At 37.7% G+C, this 23776-nt stretch overlaps 1 protein-coding gene across 3 annotated transcripts; it reads left to right on the top strand.

The window, feature by feature from the left end:
• Positions 1-10865: 10865 nt before the first annotated feature.
• Positions 10866-23147, top strand: LOC136256151 (uncharacterized). Of its 3 annotated transcripts, none has more exons than XM_066049092.1 (9): positions 10866-11000; positions 13458-14783; positions 15039-15314; positions 18427-18717; positions 18769-19074; positions 20552-20842; positions 22143-22460; positions 22514-22786; positions 22837-23147. In XM_066049092.1, exons 1-9 carry the CDS (start codon positions 10943-10945, stop codon positions 23028-23030), a joined length of 3333 nt encoding a protein of 1110 aa, XP_065905164.1. In that variant the 5' UTR covers positions 10866-10942; the 3' UTR covers positions 23031-23147. The 3 variants fall into 3 exon arrangements, with proteins under 3 accessions (XP_065905164.1, XP_065905163.1, XP_065905165.1); XM_066049091.1 differs by having other exon boundaries at positions 18418-18717; XM_066049093.1 differs by lacking the exon at positions 22837-23147 and having other exon boundaries at positions 18418-18717; positions 22143-22464; positions 22514-22700.
• The last annotated feature ends 629 nt before the right edge of the window (positions 23148-23776 follow it).

Below are 23776 nucleotides of genomic sequence, written 5' to 3'. Positions count from 1 at the left end.
CAATGACAGATTATAATGCACAGGTGTTATGCATATAAGCATCTAAGTTAATACAAAAATCATTAAGTGTGAGAGAATTGACTATACAGGTGGAGGTAAACTATTCCATAATTTAATTACAGAATGTGTGTAATATTTTGGGGAAGCACCCTGTGTATACGTATGTGTGTAATATTTTGGGGAAGCACCCTCGTGCAGGCCTAGCCTTTTGGTGCCACCCCTTCCTATTACGGACCCGACACTCACACAACTTTAAACTAGTACCTTACCAACCAAGAATTGATGTATATAAATATTCCTTCCTCCCAAGAACTGTATACCAGAATGGAATAGATTAGATGATGAGATTATTGAGACTGACTGTGTTGAAGAATTTAAGCAAAAATTAGCCCCTTCTATGTATATAGTTAAGTAACTTATCGTAATTGTATATATTTTTATAGTTTATTATTGTAATTGTACATATGTATATAATTAAGTAACTTGTCGTAATTGTACATACTTATATAGTTAAGTAACTAATGGAAATTGTACACATGTAATTGCACATCAGCATTATACCCCTGGAGGGTCCTGCTGATTAACAATAAATAATAATAAATAATAATTGGATGAATTAGATAATAAATAAATAAATAAAAATAAATAAATAAACAGAAGGAAAAAATGAAAATTTATAAGAATCAATTTTTGTAGAGAGATGGATATAGTATCCTCCTTGAAGTAGATTTAAGATTTAAGATTAGGTACTGGGCAGTCAGCTCAGCTAACCCCAAATGGTACAATCAAATACATACATACATACATACAATTTGACAATTAATTACAGTAGTGAAGGTTAAGTACGTAAATAAATTCATCCAAGTTTCTTGATTCTATTATATTAATTGGCAACTCATTCCAATCTTTAACAGTTCTAGGATGATAAAAACTATATTTATAGGTGTTGAGGGTTGCTTGTGGCAGAATGAAATGATTGGGGTGATGTTGCCTGGTACAAAATTGAGTTCTTTGATAATGTGAGGGGATGGAGATCGGTAGTGTAGTATTAATTATTTTATAGAATAGTGTTAATCTTGATGACTGACGGTGTTGTTGTAATGCAGGTATACTAAGAGAGGACAATAATAACATAACACTATTTCTGGAGTAATCTGATAAAATCCATCGAGCAGCTCTTCTTTGCACCTTTTCTAACTTATAAATGTCAGTGTTATAATACGGATCCCAAACTGGGGCGGCATATTCCATAATTGGTTGAACCAATGTTAAATACGCTGTTCTTTTAGTATCAGATGGGCAGTTGTTTAGGTTTCGTTTAATAAAATTTAGCACTTTGGTTGCTCTGTTACTTACTGTTTGTATATGTGATGACCATGACATAGTGTTATCAATTGCTACACCTAAGTATGTATGGAACTTCTTTATATCGAGATTATGACCTGATAAGGTATACGTATATTGTATGGGATTCAGGGAACGAGTACACCTCAGCACAGCACATTTCTCAACATTTATTTTCATTTGCCATTTGTGAGTCCATTCACATATTTTATGTAAGTCTTCCTGTAACTGTTTTGAATCTTGCGGTGTTGTAACAGTCTTGTAAATAACACAGTCATCAGCAAACAATCGAACTGAAGATGTAATGTTTTCATTTATGTCATTAATATATACAAGAAACATGACGGGGCCTAGTACAGTACCCTGTGGTACCCCAGACTTAACAGTTGTTGTGCTAGATGATTCTCCATCAACAATTACCCTTTGATATCGTTTGGTTAGCGTAAACATTGTTTAGGTACAAAGTAGCTGGCAGGAATGTCTTATAAGGTCGTTAATTATCTTGAACATCATAATACATTTACTTCTCTTTCTCCTTTGCTGTAGATTAGGGTAAACTGAGCTGGTTCAACATTCTAGAAACACTGGAAAGTTTAAAATAATTATTGTAACAAAATCTTGCAGCAGTTCTTTGGATACTTTCTAGTAAGTTGATATTTAGGTGGGTGTGGGGGTCCCAGATGGTAGAGCCATATTCAAGTATTGGGCGCACCATGATCTTATAGATGTTACATTTGACATGTGTAGGACAGTTAGAAATATTGCGACGTAAAAATGCATTAACTTGCCTTATTGGTTACTTTCAGAATAATATTATGTTCATTCCATGTTTGTTAAACAAACCGTATTTACCAACATAGTACGCCCAGAAGTATCTTCTAAACTGTTTTATAGTTTGACTATCGTGTTTTTTCCCACAAATTCTCTTGACAAAGCCTCAAAGCTACTCTTCATTTTCGTTCGCGTGCGTAAGGGATACGCCCCCTTTCAACTCGAAGCGATAGGCTATTCCTGGTAGTGTACGAGGCCTGCACCGTTGTTTTTCAGTTGTTAGCTAAACGCCTGAAAACCTCAAAGGGAAGGTAGTTTACAAAGTCTGAGGAAACTCCCCTACCTTAGATGAGTTTTGTACCAACCTGAACATGCATTATGATCACACCTGTGCAGAACAATCTTTTTGATTTCTGCACAGTAACAAATATAATAATAATAATGAAAGTCGCCGCACCCGTATTTCAGTCTGCCGAAAAGAAACCACCTCAGAGCAAAGTTAACCTGTGCAGAAGTTTAATACAGACTTCATTTCGCTTTTACTCCTTACGTAAAAGCTGCTGTTACCATTATTTAACGATTTTGCTCACGTGGGTGCGTACGGACAAACATAGATAGGTAGATAGATAGGTACACACTAGTCTCGCGTGGCCAGACCCTTTCCGCGCAGCCGCTTATCGATTTGAAATTATAAGCGCCGCGCTACAAGGGTCTGGAACAGTTCACGTATTTAAAAAATCTACAATCCCCAGTGGTTGGGGAGTGTAAATTGGCTCACGCGATCCCTCAATCGCCAAAGTAGTCTGATTACTGAAGAACGAGCTGAAGAAGGCCTCTGGGGATGACGACTATCGACCCGTGTGGGTTTTGCCTTCTACCTACTACTGAATCTTCAACAAGTACGGTTGAATAATGACAAACAAGCTCAGTTCATCTCGAGGTAAAAGGAAAGTAGGCGAAAGGTTTAAGCGGATTTGCCGGTCAGAACAGACTAAAGATTCAAGGGAACACACGTTGCATTTTGTACCTTTGTATTTTAGGCGTTACCCAGTCCATCAATTGTCACCAATAACGCGTCAAAAAATTTCACGTTCACGAACTATTCCAGACCCTTGTAGCGCGGCGCTTATAATTTCCGATCGATAAGCGGCTGCGCGGAAAGGGTCTGGCCACGCGAGACTAGGTACACACCGTTTTTCACGGAAACAATTTCAGTAAACTCGGCGCGCGGGCGCGCGCCTGGTTTAACAAAGCTTCCTGGTCTAAGAAACACTACCACAAGTATGCATATCAGGTCAGCAACCTGCAATAACCAAAAAACAGTCACTTTGATCAACACTAAAAGTTATTGAGCATACAGGTACATGATGCTCTTAGTCTCTGAGGCATTAACTGTGAGTGGGCAACTGTAGTGACTATTTCAGGAAAACTATGTATTGGCACTCCTTTGATAGGTGTGAAATAAATTTATTCTAATAATTAATCCAGTTGCATGTCAGATATTTCAAGTGATATAACCTTTGAGATTAGAGCATTACACACACACACACACACGTGCGCGCACGCACATGCACACGTACGCACACACACACGCACACACACACACACACACACGCGCGCACACACACGCACACACACACATACTATAGCACTATAGCTCATTGCACGTATATTCAATATGAGGGCCAGTTAGGGGACAGATGAAATATTAAGGTGTTTGTCAGCACCTGCATGGGACTGCTGCAAAACTTTTTACACCTGTGTTTGCATATGTGCGCATATTTTGTATAGCTGCATAGCTGCATGCCTTACATTAATGTGTTGTGTAAAAGCACATTAAATATAATGTATTAACAATATTGCATGCCATCTGAATATTTGAATAGTGGGTAGCTAACCACCTCATCTGTACTTCTTTGGATTGGCCTTTCCATTCATAGTACATGTTATCCAAGTCTTATATGCATTATTTACTTCTATGATAATTAAAATGCATGCATGCACTGTGCAGCTGGGGCTCTACCTAACTTACAATTGAAATCATTGAAATCATTGTGATATCTTATAAAACAATTATTGTCAACGTTATACAGTAGTATGCATGGTACTCAGTATATGTACATTTGTTATTGAAGTTTCTACAACATCATTTTCTTCCACCAGACCCCCCCTGGTATATATGTGATATGTACAATTACACATGAATAGTTACATGAAGTTGGTCAACTTTTGACTTGCAGTAAAGTAAATAGTAGTTGTTTATTAGTACCTGTTTCTATTTGTGAAGAATCTGAGGAATGCCAAATACATAAATGGCTTTAGTGAATTAATGACTAAAGCTGGGCTGTAGTAACTTTAAGGAGTGTCTTCATTATGTAAAAAATTACTCTACCACTAGCTATATGATTTCCAATTGGTTAAATTTTTCAAACAAAGTGAACCATGCACCTGTATTGTGAATTGCTAATTCATATCTTATCAGTACAGCAATCAGATTCATGCTTAGAAGATGTGTTAAAATGCAGTAAGTTGGTATTATGTACCACTATCCAAACTGAATGCATGACAGATCCTAAATGACCTCATTATCTTAAGGATCACATAATTCTAATCTAAAAGTAGCAAAAAAATTGAACTTTAATTTTGTTCATTATGTTGTTGCTCTGATAAAAAGCTTTAAAGAACAACACTTGTGATGAGTCGATGAGCAGAATATAGTAAACTCTTTCCCCTAAATAATATAAAGCACATGACAGTTCATCATCTATCGCAACCCAACCCATGCAATCTCTTGTATTATTCAAGGTCACAATTGCTTGTAAATTGGACATGCATTCTTTTACAGTGAAACATTGAAATAATCAGTTGATGTGAGTTTTAACGACTTTATATTGTGTCCTCAGAGAAAAGCATAATGTGGGAGTAACATGAATCCATGAAAAAAGGGAAATATTCCACTCCTTATAGTCTGTCAAGGGCAAGGGCTCATACATGGAGTCATTGTGTTCTGCTATACCCCATGCTGTAAAGTCCAAGGAACCCTCAAAGTCTCTGAGTGGCTATGAATAGGCACCAGCCTATTATGTCTTTAATTTCATTTATTACATTATGCTACAAGGTAAAAATATCTGCATACCTATTATGTTCATACATGGAATTCATGCTGTAATTGCTCTCATATATATTGGACAATTTGACCTTGAAAATCCAATGAATTTTTCAAAGAAACCTATGAAAAGTCAAAATTTCATTGGTGGCCCCAATGAATTTTTATTTTCATAATATTTTCATTGGACAAATCAATGAATATCCAATGAAAGTAGCCAATGAAAATTCTATGAAGAATAATTTCATGGAGTATTCATTGGTAAGGGCTCAATAGAAAAGTTTACATGGCTTTAGCCTGTCTATTATTCCAAACCTCTTATATTTTGCAGTGTTTTATAAGTGCTAGTTTCTTTGCAGTGGTGTACAAGTAGAAGAGATTATAGTATATTCTGTACTCTTAGCTAAACTATAAATATCTATATATGTAAATTTTGGTGCAACAGCACTAGCACTAGCCCTGTTAGCTACAGTAGCATCCCCTTGTGAAATCCTAGATCTACTCCAGCTACAGCATACATGTATACATACCTAATAATATAACCAGTGCAAGGGTGTGTAGCTCTAGGAATTTTGGTGACAAGCTTTCTGTTGCATGTACAATTGTACACTTACTGTAGGGGTCTCCCAGAAAATTATACAGTATGTGTTTCAGTGTTTTGAAATTGAATCTGGTGACAATTTTCACCTTTAAAGACATTTTTTAGAAATTGATTGATATAGGCTGCTTAAGCTTGGCATAGCATCAGGAGCAGGCAGAAAAGTAAAGAGGTGGAGCCGTGCCAGTGAAGGTTTACACATGCAGCAGGTATATGGATACCATCCTAGAGGTCTTGGAGTATGCCCCGGGGAAAATTGAGGTCTTAAACACTCTGAAATATGATTTTGTGTTGTTGGGGTAATAAACTTTTAAGCATGACCATTCTATAGGGTAGTTTACTATCTATCGGAGCATTTCTATCTGAACCTTTGATGTATTCCGGAATACAGTTACATGACCAGTTTTGAGAAACCTCAGAAACCCTTAATCTGTCCCTGCTAAATACATACACTACTGGAAGATTTCTCATGAAAACCCAATGAAAACAATTTTGAATACCCTCTAAAAAGTCAAAATTTCAATGAATGGCCAAAAATTTTCATTAAGTTTTCACTGCGGTTTTTGAAAATTAAATAGAGCAGTCAACTACTTTAATAGAACATATAGTTACATTCTTTATTTGCATTATAAAATAGAAATACTATATGTGACCGGATTTGGGAAAAGGTACTTTTTTCACACACAAAATTTGACCCATTTTTTTGAACTTTAAAGCTTCATAACTTTTTGATTATAGCATATAATTGCTTAAACTTTTCAATGAATGTAGCTACAGTATCTGGCTACAGTTTGATACTAAGAGCAAGTTAATCAGTGTAAGGAGTCAAGTGTTGCATCATTTTGTTTGCTGGTATGTCAAATGTGTGGAAAAGGTACCTTTTCGCAAATCCGGTCACATATATATATACACTTTGAGACCTTAACCGAGTATAAAATCTCAGGGCAGTGGTGTAGCCAGGAAAAAAATTTTACCGAGGCAAAGTTTATGTTTTGACCTAATTGAGAGGGTCTACTTCGGACTCAACTGATTCACAAACACTTTCAAGCAAGGGTGGCACAGGTTGACTCTCTAGTTGGATGAAAGAAACTGTTTCAGATAACTCTGAGCATTTTTCTACATGTCATACTGATAAGTAATGCTCCAGCTTAGTAATGCTAACAGACTACCATGCTTCAATTATTAGACTGGTTTAATTGCACTCAACACAAAAAAATGACTTACTCCGGAGATAGTTTGAGTGGTCAGGCCATCCATGGACTGCAACGGAGGTCATTAGTGAAGTGATGCACACCATTCAGTTTTTATTGATATGATGTGATGTTTAAGTCAGAGATTATCTCTTTCATGTGATGCTCAACTGTATGTGCTAAAAGCATGTCAAGCTAGGGAGTCTGGGAGCATGTTCTCTAAAGGAAAATTTTGAAAATATATGCTTTGAAATGGCATGTGGAGGCAATTTTTTTGATTGTAACTGCTAATGCATGACTTACATGATCAATTAATTAGCTCAATAATATTTAATGATGCAGATGACTCATTGGAACTTTTGAAAATTTACAGACCATTAACATAAATGTAAATGATTAATAGACCAAGCAGTGTAATGAGATCAGTGGCTATAATCTGTACTCAATGCTCTATTAGAGTATATTATGGTGACTGATCTATTAGAGTATCTCGATCTTTTTCATATATACTTACTCCTGCTCAGCCTAAATTTTTGAGTATTTTTTACTGAGGCAGCTGCCTCGGTTGCCTCAATGGTAGCTATGCCACTGCAGGGTACTGTGCTCCCAGGTACTGTAGGCAGTATGTTTGGCACAATTGTGAGACTGTAACAGTGCTATAGGTCAAGAGTGGATCCAGGAATTTTAGTGACAGGTTTCCAAATTTTCTATTGAATGAATGAATGAATGTACACTTAAGAGTCGGGGGGGGGCATGTCCCCAGGAAATAAAAAAAAAAAAATCACAGTTAAAGTTTTGAGATTGAATCTCATTATCTGGTGACAATTTTCAACTTTAAAACTGACATTGTTAGAAATTGATTGATATAGGCTGCATATGCTTGCACAGGCATAGTAGCTAATTAGAGTTAATTAAGAGGTGGAGCTATGTGAAGTTTGTAGCATGCAGCAGACATAATTATTGATACCATCCTGAGGGTCTGGGAGCATGCTCACAGAAAAAAATGGAGTGTCTTAAACACCTTTTTAAATGTGTTGGTATGGGTAAACTAACTATTAAATATGACTGTTCTATTAGGGTGGTTGACTGCTCTAATAGAGTATTTCGATGTGAATCTTTGAAAATCATTGTAAAATTCCCTGAATATAGTTGACCAGTTCCTGGAAACCACAGAAATCCTCTAGATCCACCCCAGTAGGTCTAGAAGAAAAGATTTAATTACAGTTCACAAACACTATCACTATTTTCAAGGGTTTTGTAAAATCATTATATTATTGGATAGTGACTACCAAGTTGCCGGCATTCTTGAAAGCTTGTCACCTTTTACATCCACATCAGGGTGCATATCAACATGGTACGTCTCCAGAGGATATTGTAATGGTGGCTGTAGACATTATTTCAGCCTAGCTAGACGAAAGAGATGCCTTTTTGGATTTACATAAGGCCTTTGACTCACTGGATCACTCTATTTTGCTCCATAACTTTTCACAGTTAGGCCTTTCTAAGATTGTTATGATACGGTTTGCTGACTATTTGACTGCTAGATACCATCATGTCAAAAATGGTTGAGGAATTCCTCAAGGGCCTAGTGCTCTGGGTCCTTTACTATTCCTGGTATATATGAATTTACTACCTTCACCATTACTGAAGGAATTTTACTGCAATATACTGATGATACCACCCTCATTTGCTTAGGCCTAATCCTGCTCAGGTTGTTGCAATACTGAACCACCAACTAAAACTAATAAGCACCTCGCTTGTGGAAAACCAAATGCAGCTCAATGCGGGAAAGTCTTGTGTTATGTGGTTTTGTTCACCCCATGGGAATTTATATCTCATTCACTACCCAATATAAATATCAACAACATTACTTTGAAAGCTATGATCACTCAAAATGTCTGGGGATAATCTTTGATTGCCACTTGGCTTGGAAAGATCATGTTGCTAAGGTTTCAAAAGATGTCGTATTATCTGTATCTAGTGAACTCTAACTGGTGGATGCTTCCTGCAGAGCTTATTAAGCTCCTGTTTGGAGTCACTGGGTTTATGGCTCATTTATATGCCCTTCCAGCTTGGGATACATCATTACACCGGGGGTACATGCAACATGTTCAGTAGCTGCAGAATCGGGCTGTTCAACTAATGTTTAATCTCCGCAAGCTTAAGTCTGATGCCATCATAGGATTGGCATACTATGTCTACCTTCAGTGGATGAAATTCTCCTAACTAGTTGAATTCCACTGCATCTGTGTTATGTACAGTCAGTACCCTTCTATTAGAGGTATTCCACTTCTTCCTCCTGTAATATTTGGAAACACCATGCACTTATGACATCAGAACTCTAGTGTACTTTGTGAATTCCACCCTTTGACACCTGTTGCATATTCAAAAATTTTCGGATATAAGGCCATTTAAATGTGGAATTCCTTGCCATCTGAGCTTAAGGAAATCAGCACATATAATGATTTCTACATCGATGCTAGTACAATCAAATAAACTGATTCTTTATTATGCGTCTTAGTGTTGTTATTGTTTTTGTATTTGCTTTGTGTTGTCACTTAATTGTGTCTGTAACAGTACCTGTCGTAAATGTTTTTTTTGTTTTTTTTTGCTACCCCACTGCAACAAGGAAGAATGGCTTTGCTGATTGTTGAAAGGTTAAATTAATAAGTTAATCAATCAATCAATCAACGCTCTGTTCATTAGAGATCTATGTTTTATTTGATTAATTGACTGTTTTATTAAAGCCATATTTCCCCAAAAGGTAGCACCCCAAGCACAACCCTGACCGCTCCCCCCTAAATCTACCCTTGCTGTAACTACATCCTTTGATATGTACCAGTACTCATATAGGTATACTGCCACTATGTATCAGTGTTTATTCTAGGGCAGTTAGGGAAGGAACTTTCACCCCCTAAAATCTCAGACACACACCCTAAATTGTGAGTGACAATTGCACTGTATACTGGTTATAAAAAGGCACACAAAACTGTCAATAATGCCCTTAGATTCAATCTCAGATAGTCTAATATGTAACATTTTCCCAGATTAAAATTCGTATAGCTATATTCTGCAATCTCAAAAAAATCCTATATAACTATATATGACTCTCAAAAATTCCAATATCAAGTAGAGTTGATATCTGAGAGCCTTGTTTTCAAAATACGACAATTCAAACTCAGCAAGTGTAATCTTTAAAACTTCTAAGTCAGCATGCACAGCCAGCAAAAATACCACCAGATTTAATCTTGAAAGCTGGATTTTAAAATACTCCTTGTTTTGAGAATGACCCTATAGCTGAGCAGCAACACCGATGCATCTGACTTAAAAAATCAGCAATCATAGGTTGTAAGCTTGAAGATGTGTAGCTAGCCAATAATAGCCATCATAATTATAGACTTTCATCTGGTAACTCCCGAATTCCTGATTCCCCCAAAGGAGAAATCCTAGAATAAACACTGCTATGTATGTATAGATGTATTATTATATCTACTTAGTTGGCCATGGTTTAATATTTTATAGCTAGTAGCTAGATATATCACGACACATGATGTACAGGGTATATTGAGTTGCACAACTTAAACTTTGGCGGGTTAAATTCTATGGATTAAAGATGAAAAGGATCGTACTTATTCAAATTATCATAGATAGTGATCATAAGTAAATCACAAATCCAATCATAGCTCTTTAACTTCACAATAGGAACTGTCCCTGAAAGTTTGGAGCTCGGCTGTAGTATGAAAAAATAAAAGTGCATACTGTAGTATATGAAATAATCGCACAGTGTCTCATAGTACTTCCTATTTCTCATAATAGCTGCACACAATCGTTAGTACACACGCACACACGTGATGTTGGAACAGATCACGTGATGTTGTAGAAATTATAAGAAGCATCATCATCGCCTAGATCAGCATCACTCAGTGGTTGATAATGAAGCTTGTCACACCGTTGCTATTCATTTTCTTTTGGTGTTTTTGCTGCGAACTCGGTAAGTTTAAGTGTATGTGACACTGTAATGAATCACTGAGTCATTTTTCCCTGTTTCTCAATGCGTACTGGCACTGTGAACGCGATCCGGAGGTTGTTGAGCTTCTTCAGGAAGGTGGCAGCGTTACAGCTAAAGCGACTGTTTATCAGCTGTGTCCTGATACACACGAGAGTCCCAAGACGTCGGCTACCCCTTGCATCGGATTGTTGTCTCACACATGGTTTTCCTTCCATCTCACGCATTGCAATTCCTGGAAATTAAACTCTCACAAAATGTAATTTCTCTCTTGGCAAAGCACTAAAATAACTGAAAATAGTCAAAGAAAGGATGATGTCACAGTAGGTTCACATTATCAGATAGCTAGCTTAGATTTACTATGTATGCCGAGAAGCTATACATTTACAAGGCAACTTCAGATCTTTTATCTTATACTGGTGCTATACTAACATGCGTTGACCACAGGGTATCCTGTATATCATCACATTCCTTGTGTATTTAGTAAAGAGCCTGCATGATCATTTAGGCCAGATAAACTTGATTAATTGTTTCTCATCCCTGCCCGCATCCCTTTATACCCCAACGCCTCTAATTTCATTATTCCTGATCAATCATGTGCACACGGGTTCTTAAAAGGCTAACCTTTATAGTAACACAGCTTGATTTGGAGTATTTTCTTTAGTAATGAATAGCCTCCTTCCCGCAAGGAAATCCAAAGTTTTCTGGATGAGAAGCAAGTGATCAAGTTTGCCTGGCCTTAGGCAAGTCTTACAGTATTGCCACTCTACTGCCAGCACCATATATTCTTTCATTATTAGTGAAAGTGGTTCTTCGAAATGCGCTATTGTGTTAACAAGTCACTATGAATCATTACTCTTGTAATATATAGTAGATGTGTAAGCATGTTTTTAACCAGTTCATTATGATTTTGCAAAATAAATGCTGGTTTTTCAAAGTTGCCATTGTGATAAAATGAATACTGGGAGTGGATGACCTGCTGACATGCACTGGATGGAGGATAAGAAACAAACTTTATTTCTCTACTGGGCTAACTTTGATAGACATCATATTATAATTAGGAAAAATGTATAGAAGAAGGTCGAATAGTGAACTGGTGCATTAACCTTATAGTGAGGGCTGATGCTTAGCAAGTTTGTAGAATGATGACTACATAATTATTTGGAGTTACATTAGAGTATCCTTTAATAGTTTGTTGTTGAATTGTATGTGTTATGTAATACCGTCTGCCCTTAATATTTCATGACGTGACCAAACTCAATATATTATTTAGTTAAGCAAGAATTACTTTTGAGAGTAGAATGAGGATCCAGTCTTCAACCATCAAGTTATTGGCTTTCATATATAAATATACCTTTTTATAGCACATGTTTAAAACAAGAGATGCATACCTTTCAAACCGCTTCCAGTACTTGTAGCTGTAGAGTTTCTTCCCCCTTCCCAAAAAAAATTTTAAAGCAAGATCAAGATACTCTAATAGAGCAGTCAGTAAAATACTCTAATAGAACAGTCACCACACAAAACACTATCAATCCTCCATAGTTGCTGAGTATGAAAACTAGCATCTGCAACACTATCCCATGTATGGGAATATTTAGCCTGCTAAGAATATTTTGTAAATGAAATGCGCATGGTCTTGTGTATGCCATTCTTTAGGCTAATATACAGTTAGATAGCTGAACTACTCATGACTGTCTCTTATCCACAACTTTTAGTCCACTTAGAAAGCAGTATGATTAAGATATTTGTGTGCATAAACCACTCTATACATTTAATTTTCAATCCTGAAACGTATAACATAGCTTTAGCTTATGATGGCTGTGCCCCCCCAGCTCCATGATCCATATACCCTGGTGCACACCCCCCTCCCCCCTTTCCAAACCCTGGATCCACCCCTGAGATTATAGGGCTGTGTTGACTATGCAACACAGAAAATTGTTGGTAACTATATCTGGCCATCTACCAGTATACCACTGATTCTTGTCAAGCCAGGTCCTTCACAAGGCCAGAAACTGTCATCCAAGCTCACCACACCACCACCCAGAAAAGATGTCTCTTGAAACCAGCCTTGAATAGTTCGAGGGTCAAAACCAATAGTATGGTAGTGTAGCTATCCACTGGTGGTGTTAGTTTGATTTTGCTGGTTTTGTAAAATCTGCAAATAATCTTTGAACATGATCAGTGTATATAGCGGCACCTGCTGTAACTATATTATTAAGATAAAATTGTATTCATTGTAGTTGCACATATCGAGTATATTTGTGGTTTATTATAAAACATCTAAGATATTGTGTTATAACAGGTATTGCCAAATATCACTGGTAAGGTAAGCCACAAACCCATACAAAGTATACTACAGTGGCAGCAGTGTTATTTGGCAAATGGATACAAGTGGTATATTGCTAGTAACCACATTTACTTATATCCCAATCTGTACTGTAGGAAGAGCTAATGGCAGTAGTTATTATTTGGGATATTATCAAAATTGGAAACAAGGTGGTCCACCATCAATCTTACTAATGACAAGAGAATCACAACCAGTATCATTTTCTATTGAGGCTCCAGGAGTGGATTATTATCGTAATGGGATCATCACAACCAATAACGAGGCAATTATTAACCTTCCCATTAATGTAGTTGTGACATCACACACTGAACAAAAGAAGGGAATTTACCTTAATGTTAGCAGTAACCTGGTGACCGTGATTGGTCAGAACTCGCAGACATCTACAAGCGATACTTTCCTTGTTCTACCTACTGTACATTATGCCAATAGCTATGTATACTATGGAGTGTCAGTAGCTGAAGGAGTAGCTTCCAGTTCACAGGCAGGACAAGCTAGTTCCATATTGATAGTTGGTACAGAGGACCACACAGCAATGAAGGTAAAGATGACACAAGCTGTTACAGTGACAATAGGTAGAACTACCACTGGACTGACACGTGGTAGACAATACACATTTACTATCAATAAATTACAAACGGTGTACATGAAATCAGCTAAGGATTTAACTGGAACTAAGATTATTACAGATAAGCCAATCTCAATGTTTAGTGGTCATGGATGTGCCAATGTACACAAAAACCAACAATATTGTGATCATTTGGTCGAACAAGTTCCACCCATTACATCATGGGGTAGAACATTTTATATTGCACCACTAGCATCCAGACGTTCATATACTGTTAAAGTATTGGCTGCACATGACTCTACTAGTGTTGATGTTTACTGTAATAATGTGAAGCAGGCATATACTCTTGATGATGGAGATTTTATCACCAGAACTTTATCAAATAAAGAATATTGTGCAATTGACTCTGATAAAGCTATCTTGGTGGCACAGTTAAGTCATGGACAGGCTGATGATAGTTCAGGTGGTTATGGTGATCCCATGATGACATTGGTGCCTGCCACTATCCATTACATGGACAAATTTATTTTTTCTACCATTCGTAACACAAAAGCCCAGTTACATTACAGTCACTATGTTAATATCATAGTACTGAAGCAGTACTATCATCCTGATAAGATACATGTGGCAGAAGGGTATAGAAATAATTCACTCAGTACAAGCCAGTGGGTACCAATAAAAGTTAACAATGTAATAGAGGCATATGGTACCCAAATTGCTCTTACACAAGGAGTAGTAGAAGTTGTCCATAGTGATCCAGCAGCTTTGATGACAACAGTAGCTTATGGGTTTGCTAGGAAATTTCCAGAAGGCTATGGTCATCCTGGAGGGCTATGTGTGTCAAAGAAAATCTCAGGTATGTACTGCTTGTAAAGTAGTATTAAACATTTAGGAATGCATTTGGAGTTATCTTTTCATGGTAACAGGTTTTTTGTGTGATGTCATTAGTCAGTTTACTAAAAATGACTGTTTACAATATCAAAATTTAACATGATAGTGCTGTGATGCATGTAGATGTTAAAAATCATAAGAGCTATAAAATTTATCAATGGGTGTTGTTTGGTATGAATTGTGATACAGACCAATAGACTTACTACATCATTTGTTGCAGAAAGTCCTCCTGTCATCACAACATCTTCCAACAGCTGGGTATTCAACCTGTCCAGTAACATTTATAATCTTACATTAAGTTGTGAAGCACCTGGTACATCCTTGTATTATTGGGAGAAGCAGAGTGATAACAGTTCTATATCTACTGATAGAAAGTTCAGTAGCACTCTAACCCTTCACAACTTGAAGCCTCATGATGCAGGAAACTACAGATGTGTGGCCATGTACAACTGCAACCAAAGAAGCTATTCAAATTACTCCAGACTGACCATTAATGGTAAGAATATTGTCTCTGCCTAACTTTGATGTTGAAATTCGGTAATGTTATTGTAATAATAGAATTGAAAACTCAATAATCGACACGTGTTACAACCAAACTCCAATTACAACACACTCCTCTAATTAAGGCACACAATCAAATTACTGGTATATGTTACAACAACAATAATTACACATACATTTACAAGATCATATGTTACAATATTAATAATAATAATAATAGTTCCAGTTCACAATGTTACATTCGCCCCCTCCAGATGAAGCTTGACCACAAACTTATGGTCTATAATACTCAGGTGGTCTTCTATTTCTTTGGGGATAGCGTGGGGTCACAGTTTGTTCAGCTGGAGAGAGTACAATATGGTCAACTGAAGGAGGGGCCCAGTCTGTACACTCATGTCTGTTGTTGATGTCATCTAGTTCAGCGGTGTCAAGTTGGCCTGGAATGAAACGACGTTGTAATCGATTAGTATGCACAACTCTAGTACGTCTGCCATCACAAATTTCTGCAGTAATGGGACTTTTCATAGATTTAATAACCCACTCCCCTTCCCACCTAGGATCAAGTTTCCCTGCTGTAGGGATAGACAACCAAACTGGGTTGCCTACAGCAAATGCAGGTTGCTTGGTACGTTGGTCATAATGGAGCTTTTGTGAATAAAGCCGCTTTGGAGATGTTAGTGTGTGGACCATATGTGCTAAAAAACTTGATAAGCTCTGCTGTGATACGAGACGCTGTTTGATCTGGAAGGGGGATGGCATCAGCCCACTTAGTAAAATAATCCTGTATCACCAGCAAATAGCGATTATTATTCGTTGACAATGGCACTTGCAAGATGTCCACCGCTATCATTTGCCATGGCTGACCAATGGGGATGTTTTGTAATGGTGCACGTTGTGGTATGGGCAGTTTTGACTGCTGGCGGGTGGAGCATTGTTTACAGTATTCCTCAACGTCCTTGGCCATATTGAACCAGAATGCATCACGACGTAAACGTTGAAGTGTCTTGTCTGCTCCCAAGTGGCCAGCTGTCGGAGCATCATGGTTACGGGTGAGGGCATCTTTCTTGAGACTTGGGAGCAGAAGGGGTACTGTGACCATCTGCTGCATAGGAATGGGTGAATACTGGCGGCATAGTACACCATCAATTACTTTGAGTTGGTGCCAAAGCTGTTTATACCTATAGAGTGGTGGTTTATTTCAATTTGCACTCTGTGGACTATCTGTCAAAGCCAGACGGGCTTGAAGAACAGTTGACAAGATGGCATCCTTAGACTGACTGGCACGGAGGTCCTCATGAGAGTAAAGCAGTAAGCTTATGGTAGCAGCACATGGTGAGGTTGTAACGCGGGAAAGTGCATCAGCATTACTGTTCGCAGATCCTTTACGGTAAACAATTGCAAAATCGTATTCCTGTATAGCCAGAGACCATCGACACAGCATACCTTCCATCTTTTGTGCTGATAGCCATTGCAATGGAGTAACTCACTCAACTGTACTGGGGCCTTCACATGTTTTATGATTGGCAAACGGTCACCTGATGCTGTTACCAACTGAATTTGTCTTGCTGATGACACTTGAACAACATTACAAGCACCTTTCAGAGCATCAATTTGAACCAATGAGACTGATGACCCAGAGTCCAGCATTAACTCTACTGATGCACCTCCCAGCTTTCCCTTGATAAGTGTTGCCATAGACTTAACTGCTGCTACTGTGATGATTGTGTTTTCATTGTGCATGTATAAGTCACTTGCAGGGCTTGCAATTAAGGACACCTGTTGCCCCTCATAGGCGCTCCATTGTCGTTTCCCTGATACCAGCAATCCTTAGAGAGGTGGTCTAACTTGCCACAGAAGTAACATCATTGACGTCGGCAATCACGTTGAAGATGTCCCACTTGATTGCAATTGAAGCATCGAAGGTGACTTCTGGGTGGCTGATTTACTTTTGTTGTTAAAGCGGCCACTTGCTCTGTCAAAACTGCTATTTGCTCTCTCAGAAGCTGGGTTTCATTAGGTTTCTCTGCAAGGAGGCTTGGAGTCTTATCTGCAATAGTTGCCACAGGCTCAGAGTCAATTGTCATCAGTAATCGTGCACGTGTCATCGCCTTATCTAATGTGGTTACTTCGCCCGACGCTCTTAACTGTCTTGCGATGGCTTCAGGAATTCCTGCCAAAAACTGGTGTAAGAGCAGTGGTACCTTCGCGTCATTCGCTGCTTCTGGAAGGGCATGAGAGAGAAGCTTTCTTAAATCATGGACGTAAACTGATATCGCTTCGCCAGGGCGGAGCTTCCTGCGGTGAAAGTCGTCCAGTGAAACGAAATTCATGGGTAGCATCGTCTTTCCATAGCCTTCTTTGTTACCGCGTAGTCATCTTGCTGTTCTTGTGTCAGTTCCAACCAAACCGCCAAGGCATCTCCTTCAAGCAGTGTCGGTAGCTTCTTCGCCTTTGTCCCCGCCTCCCATCCATTCGCTCGAGCACAAATATCGAAGCGTTGAAACCAGTCTTCCACGTCCCCACTTGAAAATGGCTTGGGTAGGCTTATATGACGTTCGGCCATCCTCTGCTACCAGTGTAGTAATAGAATTGAAAACTCAATAATCGACACGTGTTACAACCAAACTCCAATTACAACACACTCCTCTAATTAAGGCACACAATCAAATTACTGGTATATGTTACAACAACAATAATTACACATACATTTACAAGATCATATGTTACAATATTATCAATAATAATAATAATAGTTCCAGTTCACAATGTTACATTATTGTAGACTAGCAATGGAGGAAATGAATCTCATCATTTAAAAGTAGATTTTATAGCTTATTATCATACATACCTAATAAGTACAGTGTATACATGCTTCACTTATTTCTGGCTGCTGTTGTCACATTTTTTTCTTGACTTGTGCTATACTGGTAAAGTACTGTACCTCCTCCAATGGGTTATGCTTTATTGTATCTTCTAGCAAACAATTGGAGACCTTTTGTTGTTAACTGTCTGTTCTGCATTGTGTCATTTTGTCATGTTACTCAGAGAATTTTATTGTGTTTTCTCAAGTCAGTGAAATATAATCATTATGTTACCAGATCTTTTAGTGTCACCACCTGTGGTTGTTCAGCATCCAACAAACATGACTGTAGAGGTGTTTGCAACAGTATATTTGAAGTGTCAAGTTAAAGGATATGGAAAAATCGCAATACAATGGAAGAGGGTTGGATTGCTTCTACCAGCAACAGCAACATCATTTACTATTGCACAGTTGGATGGTATCACTAGTATACTGAAGATTACTAGAGTGACTAGTTATTACAAGGGATCCTACTACTGTGTAGTTAGTAGTGATGTTGGAAGTGTTACATCCTATCCAGCATATTTAGATGTCAATGGTATTATGTATTAAGTTGTGTGTATGTTTATTTATTAGTTGTGTTTTATAGTCCCCTGCCCAGAAATAATCCAGCATCCCAGAAACAAAACTGTGCTTTCTGCTGAGGATGTAAGTTTCAATTGCTTAGCTTTGAGTTATGGTAGACTTGGATATGACTGGAGGAAGAAAGATAAATCAACCCTACCACCTTATAGAGCAACCAGTACTTTTCAGATAGTAGATATATTACAACAAAGCATGCTGGTTAATTCACTAATGATTGCCAAAGTACAACCAACAGATGAAGGATGGTATTGTTGTGTGGCTACTAATGAGTGTGGAAGTACAGAACATTGTGCTTGGCTGAATGTAAATAGTAAGTTGAGCTGATTAATACTCTGTACTTTTACTTTAACTATTATATTATTATAGAAAAATTACAAATAAATATGTACTTATACTTATCTGAATATACCTGAATTTGTCTGTAGAAAAAGTTCACTATATGCCTATACAAACCCTACACTGTATACATGATGTCAGTAAAATGTACTTTAACTCAGGGGCATCAGTAAAAGTGAAAGTGGTAAGACTGGGGGCATGCCCCCACCCACTGAAATTGTACATTTGTGACCAGATTTTACAGAACCGAACCATATCACACATCAGGGAAAATCAAACTAACACCACCAGTGGATAGCTACACTATCGTACTACAAGTTTTGACCCTCAGCACTACTCAAACGACACGAGGCTGGTTTTAATAGACGTCTTTTCTGGGTGGTGTGGAGTGCCCAAATGGCGGTTTCATGCCTTGTGAAGGACCTGGCTTGGCAAGAATCAGTGGTTTACTGGTGGACAGCCTTATAATGTTGGCCAGACGTGTTCTCTGTAGATTTTGCTACATATCAGCCACTAAAGAGCCAGCACAGCCCTGTAATCTCGTGTCTGGACTCCAATCGTGGTCTGCCTCCATTTTGAGGCCTATCTTTTGCCACCCCCCAGCCTCCACCCCTTTGTGAGCACTCGTGATACTACTTCGCTCGTCCAACTGCTCAGATTTTCTATCTTATTTGGCGGGAAACTGTACAAGCAGCTACAGGTACTGGAAGTGGCTTGAAAGGTAACAGATTGATGCATCTTTTGTGTAAATTTCATACGTGTGCTTGCTATCCTTGGAGAGTTATGCTGGCTTCAATTCTTTAAAACCGTTTATCTCGAAACTTCTAATGTGCGATTTGGATCGTTTTTCCAAAATCCAGTCACATTTTGAGGTGCTATTTTTTGGTAACACTGTAGCTGTGTGCAAGGTGCTAGTTAGCTACCTAACAATCAAGTGTTCATGATATACTGTAACTGGAGTGTCAGGACATTGCCAAAAAGCACCTCCTTAATACTGTGAAACTCTTAAAACTTATCATTTGAGTTTATTACTTATGAGATAAATTTAAATTGTAAGGAATGTTTCCAAAGGAGAAACAAAGTCAAAGCTAATTATAACAGTAATTATTTTAGAGGCGCTTAACACAGATTAAGTCTACTTGAGGCTGTGCTGAGTGTGCTGAGTGAAAGACAGGTTGTTTCTGGTAATTGTTGCATTAAATAAATGCTATAAGTATTGCATGCTCACTACTTTTGGTTTTGGCTTCATCAAGTTGGAAGTTGTTTTATTTTTTATTTCCGGCTAAAAAGTGGTGAACCCAGGTGGCACCTACTCTGATGCCCTAGCTCTAACTGTTCTTTCAGCAATATTTCCTTGCATTTGTAATGTTGATTTAGGCAATGTTCTAATTGAATATTCATGTTACAGATAGTGTAGTATTGTATTATACTTGTATGCTGCTATATTACAGTTGCTCCAATCATTGATAAACAGCCAACATCAGTAGTGATTGCTGAAGGACAGACAACAGTACAAGTGACTAGCTGTATTGCTATTGGGGAGGGTCCTATTTATTACCAATGGGAGAAGTATCATTCATCAAGTGATAGCTGGATAAGACCTTCACACAGAGTGGTCAATGTTTACTCACCTAAACTGACATTTAGTATGATCACAGAAAATGATGAGGGAATGTACCATTGTATTGTTAGTAATGATGATGGTAGTGTGGTGTCTGATAATGCCACTGTTACTGTGTATGGTAAGAGGTAACTGATGTAATGTATTTCGCTGACTGGACTCGCAGACTGGACTCACAGACTAAGTTGGAAACAGCTTCTTAACAATAATCCAGGCATTATCTATCTCTTGCAATGCTGGAGACACAGCTGTATGTATATGATAAGAGTTTAAAACTCGAGCTTTTTAAGTTTCAGCTATTCAAGACTATAATACACTGTTATAATTACACAAATAAGCAGGTGTAATTTTCAATGCCTGAAAGCTCCTCACTATAACAAACAATACTCCAATTATTTAAAACTCAAGTGTGTGTGTTGATTGTACATACATTTGATATCAAACATTGTGGAAGTACTTATAGTAAGTTCTCCTTTAAAATGAATGGCACCTGTCAAGATAGTGTCATTAAAGTCATCATAGAAATATCATATGCAAAATTACTCTTATGTTAGTGCGGCTAACATCAAATCCAGCAAGAAAACTCTTACAGAAGGCCAAATATTGAACTTAAAAGTAATCAAAATTCAATTTGGTGTGTACTTGTCTGCCTGCCTGCCAGCCTGACCACAGTAAAGGCTAGAGGCCAAATGAAGCAGTGCATGGCCACCATTTCATCCCACAATAGTAAACTCACCTGTGCCATGTGCATTTTCTGGTTTCAGTGAATCTACACTTTGTCTTTCCTAATTACATTGCCATCTTCTTTCTTAGTGCAAGGAATCCATACTGAGGCATTAATATTCCGTATTGACACTTTCCTTAAGGGAGCGTACCGAGATGCCACAAAACTATTGAAGCACTTACACAACTGTAAAAGGGAGTAGATACCTGTAGCTGTTGTGCAATAGAGTAAGGGGTGGATTGCTGTGTCTTGTATTCTACAACACGGTTGCAGTTGATTGCAGCTAGATCATTAAGGGGCATGGTCACTGAGTGCTCTGACTGTTATTAAGGGCATGACAGTATGTTCTGATTGCTTACAGGCATGGACCATGTAACCATTTTATAAGTGCTCACTTAAGACAATCAGGGAGATCGAGATACTGTAATAAAGCAGTCACAGCAAACTAGTGTAATTAAAAAAGGTTCCAGCAATAAAAAGTGGTAACGATCAAGATCTGAATATACAGTAGGGAGTTACACGTAGCTATATTTGTTGTAATAGCTGTCCATCAATTGCTGGAACCCTACTGCATTTGTAAATAAATATAAATATAATGTTTAATTGCATTGGTACGTACTGTAGTTGTGGTATATATAAATAATCAAGTAGTCTAATGGCAAAAAAGTGTACTGTGTTCACATTCAAATTTATACAGGCCCACCAGTCATCAACCACATAAGTGATGAAATAGTTTCATTTGAAGGCAGAAAAGTAGTGTTGACATGTATAGTCACAAACGATGTAGATGCTGTTGGTCAACTAAGAACTGTTTGGTACAATTCTGTTGGTGATCAAGTCAAAACAGAAAAGGGACATACACTAACCTACAATAGAACTGTCTCAGATACAAGTCAGGTAGAGTCAGTGTTATCATTTGATCCAGTCAATCACACTGATCATGGAGAGTATACTTGTAGAGCATTTAACCATCCTCACACATTTGTTGAATCAAAAACGACCTTGACTGTGGAATGTATGTAAGTGTCCACAATTTATTATACACTTGTATACTGCTGAATTGTGTAGATGCACCAATAGTAAGCCTAATGCCTCAGTCATCACTCACAGCTGGTGTTGGTGATCAGGTATCAATCTGGTGCAGGGCTGAAGGGTTACCTACTCCTACAGTACAGTGGTATAAAAATGATGAGATTGTCAATCCTAATGCTGATATGATCCTGCAAGTAATGGACGTCCCCACTAACTCTCTACACAATACTGTGTACACTTGTGTTGCAAGAAATTCTGCTGGAAATATGAATCATACAATGAAAGTTGATACTTCTGTTTCAGTTCAAAGTAATACTAGCATGTTTATGTGTCGTGTATTATTTATTGTGTTTATACAGAAATATGTCCCCACTTAACTAACCCTGAGAATGGAGAAATGTTTATTATTGATGCTGGCAGACGTGCCATTTATACCTGCAGACCTAATTATATAATCAGTGGATCATACTCTCTCGAGTGTGTCAATGGAAAATGGAATAATTCTCCTCCTATCTGCAAGAAATTGTTGTGTGATGTACTAGAAGCAGATTAAATACTTGTTTACAATTTGTTTACTGCTCATAGTATAGCATATAATGGTCTAGATATACAGTACAACTTCTATTGCTTTGTGTGTTTCACTATACTGTATGTCTACAGTGTTGGCTAATGCATCTAAAAAATTTCTTCATACATCATACAATTCGGGTGTATCCATTCACTGGACTGGACTGGACTACTGGACTCACATAAAATTTGTTCAAACACTTTTTTTTTCAACCACAAACACAATTTTCAACCACTAAAAGGGATTACATAGGGTAGTATACCACACATGGGGCTAAGGCTCTCCATGTCTTGTCATATAAAGAAAATGCAACAAAGAGGCACATACAGTCTATTTAAAAATATATATTTATAAGGCTTTATTAAGTATGTTTGGAATAATTTTGGTGGTTTGTTTAATGGTAAGACATTGGTTTTTACTCTTGTAAACTCACTGCGTTTTTTGCAAATATGTGTAACCTTACCTTCCTATTTGAAAGTGTGTGCATTGGGAAGCTTAAATGTGCCACTGTACACTCGTTGCTATTTACAAACATTATAAACTAAAGAGCCAGCAAAGCTGAGGTGAATGCACAGGCTATAGGCGATTTTTATACCAGCAATGTAACATAATTACATGTTGTAAAACTTATATATGGTGTGCTATTTTACAAAAGAAGGCTAGAGAAGACAGACATGTATTAACAGTGCTATCAGTGCTTGAAACGAAACATTGCTAGCAGTAGGCAAATT

Source organism: Dysidea avara, chromosome 5 (assembly GCF_963678975.1).
Source record: "Dysidea avara chromosome 5, odDysAvar1.4, whole genome shotgun sequence".
In the NCBI taxonomy this organism is placed as follows: Eukaryota; Metazoa; Porifera; class Demospongiae; order Dictyoceratida; family Dysideidae; genus Dysidea; species Dysidea avara.
Note: the sequence above shows the minus strand (reverse complement) of the source record. Positions and strands in the feature narration are given on the sequence as shown.

Bases quoted from the DNA above. Each gene is read 5' to 3' on its own strand.
- LOC136256151 (XM_066049091.1), top strand. From the start codon at position 10,943: ATGAAGCTTGTCACACCGTTGCTATTCATTTTCTTTTGGTGTTTTTGC. The intron at 15,315-18,417 runs GTAAGAATATTG...TTATGTTACCAG, and splicing joins CTCCAGACTGACCATTAATG to ATCTTTTAGTGTCACCACCT. The intron at 22,787-22,836 runs GTAATACTAGCA...GTGTTTATACAG, and splicing joins TACTTCTGTTTCAGTTCAAA to AAATATGTCCCCACTTAACT.